At 56.1% G+C, this 8,255-nt stretch overlaps 1 protein-coding gene across 2 annotated transcripts; it reads left to right on the forward strand.

The window, feature by feature from the left end:
* Positions 1-1,946: 1,946 nt before the first annotated feature.
* Positions 1,947-6,483, forward strand: CDKN1B (cyclin dependent kinase inhibitor 1B). 2 transcript variants are annotated; one of them, XM_086758207.1, is made up of 3 exons: positions 1,947-3,022; positions 3,572-3,702; positions 6,309-6,483. In XM_086758207.1, exons 1-2 carry the CDS (start codon positions 2,548-2,550, stop codon positions 3,691-3,693), a joined length of 597 nt encoding a protein of 198 aa, XP_086614333.1. In that variant the 5' UTR covers positions 1,947-2,547; the 3' UTR covers positions 3,694-3,702; positions 6,309-6,483. The 2 variants fall into 2 exon arrangements, with proteins under 2 accessions (XP_086614333.1, XP_086614325.1); XM_086758199.1 differs by lacking the exon at positions 6,309-6,483 and adding an exon at positions 4,998-6,293 and having other exon boundaries at positions 1,948-3,022.
* The last annotated feature ends 1,772 nt before the right edge of the window (positions 6,484-8,255 follow it).

The raw sequence follows: 8,255 nt of genomic DNA on the forward strand, positions 1-8,255 counted from the left end.
GCCAGTAACTTCTTTCTTCTTTTCCAAAGGCTGCCGATAAATCAGTGCTCTTCACCGCAGTCGTGTTCACCTGTGGGGCACACTGATTTTTTCCAATATTTGGACCTCATTTTATTTTTTTTTTCCCCCTCTGGTATGTGTTTCTACTCTGGTGCAATCCTACCAACAATGGGTTTGCCTTTCTTTTGTAGACAAGCGGTGACTCCCAAGGGAGCAAGAACTGGGAACTTCTCATCTGAGGAGTCACCGGTGGTACATTCAGCAGGCAGGACCCCATCAGCAGGGTAAGCCCTGGGCGAACCCCAGGACATATTTTGTAGGCTTTCTTAGCCTACAGCTCTCTGGTGTAGATCAACAAAATAAGCCAAGTGTCCTACACCTGACAGAGAAAGCGAAGGGAAGTTTGAAACGGCACTTCCTTGCTGGTGGCAATGGTCGTCAAAGACAAGAAGACCTGGAGACACGAAGATGAAATCCTGCAAATAAAGCAGGTGAATAGGCCCAGCTTTGCCAGCTGATGCGGTTTCATCACAGACTTGCAACTTCAAAAAAAAAAAAAAATGCCTCGGTTCCTGCAGACATGAGAATGTCAGCTTTAATTTTCTTAAAGTGAATTGCTAGAGCTTGCAGTTGCTGAGAGGAGTTGGAAAACAAGTTCAGAGCGCTAAAAATCCTGACAAACAAATAAAAACAACATGCCTAATATTTTGTTTCAACCTTGTGTTTTTAAAACCAGTCTCATGTGTATTCTTCTCTTTTTCGCCTGCTCACATAATTTTTTTTTAAGTCGGATCTGGCGCTACTGTGATTACTTGGGCAAGTGGTGTAAGCAGAGGCCAGGGGCTGCTACCTCGGGGCTGATGGAGGCAGGCAGAGTGCTGTGACCCAGGCTTGAGCACTGAGTAATGTTTTTGTCCCCTCTCTGGTGAATGCAGAGTTTAGGGTATGTGTGCAACCCCCCCAGAAGCAAAATTTGGAGAGGGCTCGTCTGCTTGCACTGGACTGGTGTGAAGAGCCTCCAGCCTTCCAAAGATTCAGGCCCTGAAAAAGTCCAAACCTTCAGCATCTGAGAGCACCCTCGGTGTCCTGACAAGAGTGGAGGGGGCTGCCTTGCCTGGTGAGGGAAGGTGGTGTCATCGAAATCATGGCTGTAGCAGGGGCTGGCGACAAGGAGGGCAGAGGGGAGGACGCTGTGCTGCTCTTATCTCCACCGTACCTGCTGTGGCTATCCGAGGAAGCTGCTTAGAAAATCCCTGGCTGTGACTCTTGGCTCATCTAATCTTCCCAGCACACGAACAGGACAAAACCAAAATGCTTTTGTTTTCTTTCCCCTGCTTGCTGAGATCTGAAATCCCTGCGAAGGCTTTTTTTTTTTTTTTTTAACAGACTTTTTTTTTTTTCACTTAGTCCTTCGTCTGCTGAGAAGGCAGCAAGAGGTGATCTGGCCCTCCCCCCGCCTTCCAGACGGGGTCTACAGCCGGTGGGGTCGGGGTGCCGTGGGGTCAGGGTGCCAGTCTCCCCGGCGCGTCTCGCGGGGGGGTGTGTGGGGGGGCGCGGATAGGAGGTTTGCAGCCCCCACCCTTCCGCTAGCCCCCAGCCCTGGAGCTCGGGGGGCTGTGTTGCCGGAGGAAATCCGAGCGGCGGGAGCGAGTCAAAACGTAACCAGCCACCACCATTACTCGAGCAAGCAACGGGATAGGGATGGGTTTTATTTGGGGAGGGGGCGAGGGGCGCGCGCGCACACACACACACACACAAATGCCGCCGGGCCCGGGCTTTGCGGGGGAAGGTAGGGAAGTGCGGTGCCTCCCCACCCTTCTCGCCGCTCCCCGTTCCCCCCCAACCCCCGAGCCCGTAGCGGCGGCAGCCCGGCTCGTCCCGTCCCGACCGGAGCCACCTTTAGAGCCGGCGGCGGCGGCGAGGCAGGGCCGGGCCGACGGGGCGGTGCCCGCCGCCGTAACCAATGGCTCGGCCGGGCTGTTTAAATAGACTCGTCCTGTCAATCATTTTCTTCTTCGTCAGCCTCCCTTCATTCGCCATATTGGGCATCGAGAAAAGGGCTCGTCTCGCCTTGTTTTTTTCCGTCTGGCTTTTACTACGCGGTCGGCGGCGGTGCGAGCGGTGGGGCATCATCACTACCATCATCATCACCACCACCGCCTCCATCTCCACCATCACCGGCGGGGCAGCGCGGGGCCGGGGCCGCGGAGGGCAGCGCCGCTACCCCCGCGCACCGCTCCTCCACCCGCCCGCGGCTTCGCGGATCCGGATCCGGCGGCGGCGGCGGCGGCTGTCGGGGCTCATCCCCGGGCCGGCGCTTATGCAAGGGCGGCTGCTCGCCCCTTCTCCGCGGGCCGAGGGCGAGCAGGGCCGAGGCGGGGCTGGTGAACGGGGCAGCGCGGAGAGGAGGCGCGGAGCGAAGCCGTCGAGCGCCCAGAAATAAAAGGCGGAGAGGAGGAGGAGGAGGCGGCGGCCGCCGGGGAGGGGTGGGGGGGAGAGGAGCGAGCAAAACAAGCGCCGCCAGAAGAAAGAAGGTGGAGGGGGGAGATGTCAAACGTCCGTATTTCTAATGGGAGCCCTACCCTGGAGCGCATGGAGGCCAGGCAGTCGGAGTACCCGAAGCCGTCAGCTTGCAGGAACCTCTTCGGGCCGGTGAATCACGAAGAGTTAAACAGGGACTTGAAGAAGCACCGTCGGGAGATGGAGGAGGCATGCCAGAGGAAGTGGAACTTCGATTTCCAGAATCACAAGCCGCTGGAAGGCAGGTACGAGTGGCAAGCCGTGGAGAAAGGGAGCTCGCCCGACTTCTACTTCAGGCCCCCCCGGCTACTGAAAGCTGTCTGCAAGTCCGCCGGCCGCCAGACCTTGGATGTAAACGGGAATTGCCAAACCGTGGTTTTTGTCGGTTCTCAGGGAATCTCAGAGGACACTCACTGTGTAGGTCAAAAGACTGATCTTTCGGAAAATCAGACGGACTTTGCAGAGCAGTGCGCCGGGCAGAGGAAAAGACCCGCCACCGACGGTAACGTAACCCCTGCGACGGCGGCTGCTGTCACCGGCCGGGGGCTCTCGGCCCCCTCAAGCCCGTGCCACGCGTGACCTGATCTACCGTGGGCTGTGCCCCGCTGGGCACCGGCTCGGTGTACCTAAAACAGCCCGGGTGCTGTTTGCCGTCCCGGGGTGGGGTAGGGGGGTGGTCCCCGCTTTAAATGAGAGCCAGTAGATGATTTGCGAGGAAAAGCCCCGAGATGCCGATCATCCCCTTCGCCGCCCCTCTGCGAGGACCTGGCCTCCTGCCCGGGGAGGGGGACGAGAATCGGGGCGCTCACAAGAGGGAGAGGGATTTTTAGCCAAAAACAGGAAATTTGGATCTTTTGCCTAGGGAAAAGCCCATCTTCCCCCACCCCTGCTGGTTTTCACGTAGCCGATTGCTGACATGGGGGTCCGGGAATGCCCCCCCCCCCCCGCTTCCCCCCCGCCCTCGGATGTCGAGTAAACACCTGGAAGGAAAATATTTTAATATCACTCTTCCCCTTCCCCCCCCGCTTTGTTTTAAATTTTCCCCTCCTAGATTCCTCTCCTCAAAATAAAAGAGCCAACACAACAGAAGAAGAGGTTTCAGAAGACTCCCCCAGTGCCAGTTCAGTGGAGCAAACACCCAAGAAATCGAGCCCGAGAAGACATCAAACGTAAAGCGTTTAGGTGGGTTCCCGTCAGGGTCCGGCATTAGGATGCAAATAAGGGGAAAAGAAAAAAAAAAAAGAGTGTGCGAGTGGGTATCCCCCTTCTGTGAGGGGGGCGGGGGGGCTTACTCCCCCCCTCCCCGGGTCTGTTCCCCGAGGAAGGGGGAGTTTCCCCGAGCGCTCAGGCATGGGTGTGCGGTGGAGGAGGGGGGGTGGTGGGGCGGGCAGGGCTTGGGAAGAACAAAACAAGGAGGGGAGCGCAGCGCCGGGCTCCGCAGCATCGCCCGGGCCGGGGCGGGGGCCCCGGCGGTGGTGGGACCGACCCCGCCTCCCCTCCCTCCCGCCGGTACCGGTACCAGGGGGCAGAGGGGGAGCCCCTTTCCCCAGGACCGTGCGGGTGGAGGGACGGAGTCGCAAAGGGGGCCGGTGCGTGATGTCACATGACGAGGGATTTCGGGGGGCGTCCTGTGTCGTGTGTGCCCCCTCCCGCCCCTTCCCTGGCATGCTTTTTCACCTGCAGTGTCAGCGTTACTGTCGCACGTCGCGGCCACCTCCCGCCCCGGGAGAAATGAGACAAGAAGTTGGGTCTAAGGGGAGAATCCGAGCGGTTTCTTTAAAATTCGAGCTAGGCAAGGTTGTTTTTTTTTTTTTCTTCCCTTTTTTTTTTTTCTTTTCCTTTTTTTTTTTTTTTCTCTTTCCCTGGTTGTGTTGTTTTGGTTTTAGATGCTGGCAAAGGGAAGAGAGTGGGTTAATGGGAGCTGGTTTGTGCTCCCCCCCCCACCCCCCTTGTTGTTGTTTTGTTTTAAGGCGAGGGCCGGGGCGGAGGGAGTTGGTAAATTGCGCCGGCGGTTTCGGAGCCGAGGTTAGGAGCCAGGTTTACAAACAGCGATCTGCCATTGTGCAGAGAGAGATTGAGCTGTAAAGCAGAAGTTTACAAGCAGTTGGTCCCGTGGGGGTGAGCGCTGGAGGAGCGCGGCGGCGTACGCGGCCGCGCAAATACCGCTCGCTTTTTTTTTTTTTCCCTCTTTTTTTTTTTTTTTTTTTTTTTCTTTTTTTGGAGGGGGAGGGCGGGGAGCGGGCCGAGCCCTGGGCCGAGGAGGTGGGGAGGGGATCCGAGGGATCCCGCCGAGGGGGAAAACGGGTTGGGAGGGGGTGCCGGGGGGGGCGGCCCCGGCCCCGCCCGGGCAGGGCCCGCCCGCCCCGGGGGTGCGGTGTCGGTTTGAACCGGTTACGCCGCGGATCGCCTTTCTTTTCGACGTTTTCTAATCGCCGTTTTTTTTTTTTTTCTTCTCTTGTTCCCCCCCCCCGTTGCAGAGCGGAGCATGTGCGCGTCCTCGTTCGTCGGGTGCGGCGGGAGGAGGAGACGGCGGGGGCGGGGGGGGGGGGGGAATGGAGCGAGGAAGATGTAAAGTTGTAGTGGAAGAGAGGATACATATCGCCGATCTCCGTGGGATGGAGGTCCTGTACAAGCACTGAAAAAAACCAACGACAACAAAACAGAAACGACAAAAAAAAAAGCAGCAAACAATAACACTAAAATTTTAGGCACTCTTAAAAGACCTGCCTCTAAAAGCATTGGATGTAGCATTGTGCAATTAGGTGTTTCCTTATTTGCTTCATTGTACTACCTGTGTATATAGTTTTTACCTTATGTAGCACATAAATCTTGTTGGGAGGGGGGAGGGAGTGAAGAGGGTGGCCGATTGGAACTTGCTTTCACAATCTAGCAAGCCAAGAAATGTATGAAGAGAAGCAGTGTAGTTGTTTTATTACTTAAAGATGTATTGTCCCTTTAAGTGGGTCTGCCGTATTTTGCTCCGTTGTGGTTTTTTTTTCCTTCTTTTTTTTTTTTTTTTTTTTTAATGTACCATGGTGGTAACCATTCTCGGAGCAGATTATTACAGGCCGCTTGTGAAATTTCTTCCTGCTCCATTAAGTTGAAGAGGTGGGAGCTGTGATGATTCCGTTATGTAGTAGCGAAAGTTTCCCCCCCTCGCCTCGACCTCAAATCCATATAGCAAATTTGAATGCCTGTAAAAGTCGTGTAAAATCACGCTGTTGTTATGTTGCCTGATTTCTTTTTTTCTTTTTTTTTTTTTTTTAATTCAATCTGGAAAGTTTTTGGTTTGAATCACGAATATTGTTTTCTGTTATGACCCACTTCCCAAAGTGTGTGAGGGAAAAGGGATACTACATCTTTAAACAGTATTTCTACATTGCCTGTGTTACCAGTATGTAAAAATAAAAAAGTTTGAAGTGTACCTGTGTACATAACTCTGTAAAGACACTGAGAAATTATACTAACTTATTTATGTTAAAAGATTTTTTTTTTAATCTAGAAGACAATATTTTTCCCCATAAAGCCAAAGTGGCATGTTTTTGTGCATTTGTAAATGCTCTATTTGGTAGAATTTTTAGGGGGGTTTTTTGTTTGTTGTTTTTTTTTGTTGGGGTTTTTTTTTTTCCTTTTTCTGATAATTAATATGGCTGTGCTTAAAGGATTGCAGACTGAGCCAATTTAATTTTTTTTTTTGTAATGTGTGGGAAAAAAATCGATTGATATTGTTTCACATCAAGCAATCAATAAAGAAAACTGCCATCTATAAGAAATATGTTCTTCCTTAGTGTGTGTTGCAACCTCCTTCAGCCTGGCACAGGAGGAAACAAGGCTTCTTCAAGAAACGCACCGAGTTTCCTTCGGGTGCCTCGTCCGGTGCGTCCAGTGCGCAGGTGAACGCGTATGGAACGCGGCTGGCTTCTCCTCGCTGTCGCTGCAACGCTACCCTTTCTCCACCGTGGTAATTGGGAATGATGTGCCGTCGTAATGCAAAAAGAGTGGGATTTCTTCTGCCCCAGGTTTTGGGTTTTGTTTTGGGGTTTTTTTTTGAGGGGGGGAGGGGGAGAAAAGTTCGTACAGCTCGAGGTATTTGTCATGCTTGCTACTGGTTTAAAACCCAGCCCAAATTAGCACCTTCATGGGCCGGACGGCTGCCAGTTCGCGACTAGAGAGCTACCAGACCTCCGAGCTTTACCCTAGCTCGCCACGCCCTAGAACCGCGAGGGGAAGGGGCCAGTACCAAACCTCCCCCCGAGGGCTCTGCGCGGAGCCCCGCTGTGCCCGCTCCCACGGCCGCGGCGGTGGCTGACAAAGATGGCGCCTCGCGCTCCCCTGTCCCACCAGGCGCTGGTGCAGCCACCGGCGCTCGCAGCAGCCTCCTCCCCCTCCCCTCCGCCCCCGGAGGGGGACCGCACCGCGGTCGTGTTATCCCCCTCCACACCCCCCCACGCCTTGGCCCGTGGGGCAGCAGGCAGGCGAGGACGCGCGGGGGTACGTCACGGCCGGAGAGAGGGGATGGCACCGGGGCGGGGGGACACGCACACATGGATCCCTGACATAACGAGAAGGGGATCCGTGTACTCCTCTGAGGCGGAGAGCCCGAGGGGAGGGCAGGGGGGCTGCCCAGCCCCGCCGCCGTCTCCGAAAGGTGCGGGCACCCTACCGCGAGCTGCTGCCCTCCGCCCCCCCGGCCCGCCCGAGGAGATGCGGAAAGGAGGCGTTTTCATCCCTGGGGCTTACGAAAAATAAATTATTTCGTAAATAAAACGGAGACAGAGTGGGTGCGCGTGGGGTGGGACACACACGCAACCCTGTGCGAGTCTCGCCCACGTCCTGTCCCCCCCCGCGATGCAACGCGATCCGGTTGTTTATCCCGGGCGCGCCTGGGTTCGCCCTCCCCTCTGAAACCTCCCCGAAAACAGGCGGCTGTGCCGGGCCGTGCGCTGGAGAAGGACGGGGAAAGGAGACAAACACCCTCCACCTTCTCCACTCCACGGCCCTCCCCGCCTCAATCTCGCCCCCCTACCCCCAGCTCGGGTATTTGGCACAGGGGGCCGAGGAGCGGGAACGGGCACAGCCCCTATGCAGGACGGGCTGATCCTCCTCCGGCTGCAAAGGCTCGCCCAACGGTCGGCCCTCCGCCCACCCAGCTATCCCGCCCCCCACCCCCCCATTTTGACTCCAGTCCGCCCTGTGAAGCCGGGGCGGGCGGAGGAGGGGGAGCGCGGGAGGTGTGTATAATACTGGCCGGTAAACGTGGAAAACCCTGGCGAAATTAAAAAAAAAAAAAAAAGTTTTTCTTTTTTTTTCTCCCCAACACGAACAAAGTGATCCCGATGGAAAATAAACAGCAGCGCCTCCCCCACCCGCCCCGTCCCTGCCGCCAGGCAAAATTCCCCCCCCCGCAACTCTCTTCGTGGGGAGGAACGTGGGGGGAGAGCGGAGTTTGGAGGGGGGCGGTGGCCGAGGCCCAGTGTGCTGCTCCGGCGTCCAGGGTTGGGGTTTGCCCTCTGCGCTCTCCCCCCTCCCCGTCGAGAGACTGCGTCTGCGAAATCAACCACGCTATTATAATTTTGAATTTGAATTTTTTTTTATTATTTTTTCGTGGCGCCCAACGAGGCTTTTCACCTCGCCTTGCAGCCGAGGGCCGCCCCGCCCCTCCGGGGGGGAAGCACGCCCAAACCCGCGCCGTACCCCATTCCCTGGGGCAGTGGGGGCAGCAGGGGGTGGGGGGG

This window comes from Chlamydotis macqueenii, chromosome 1 (assembly GCF_036417535.1).
Source record: "Chlamydotis macqueenii isolate bChlMac1 chromosome 1, bChlMac1.mat, whole genome shotgun sequence".
In the NCBI taxonomy this organism is placed as follows: Eukaryota; Metazoa; Chordata; class Aves; order Otidiformes; family Otididae; genus Chlamydotis; species Chlamydotis macqueenii.

Bases quoted from the DNA above. Each gene is read 5' to 3' on its own strand.
- CDKN1B (XM_086758207.1), top strand. From the start codon at position 2,548: ATGTCAAACGTCCGTATTTCTAATGGGAGCCCTACCCTGGAGCGCATG. The intron at 3,023-3,571 runs GTAACGTAACCC...TTCCCCTCCTAG, and splicing joins GAAAAGACCCGCCACCGACG to ATTCCTCTCCTCAAAATAAA.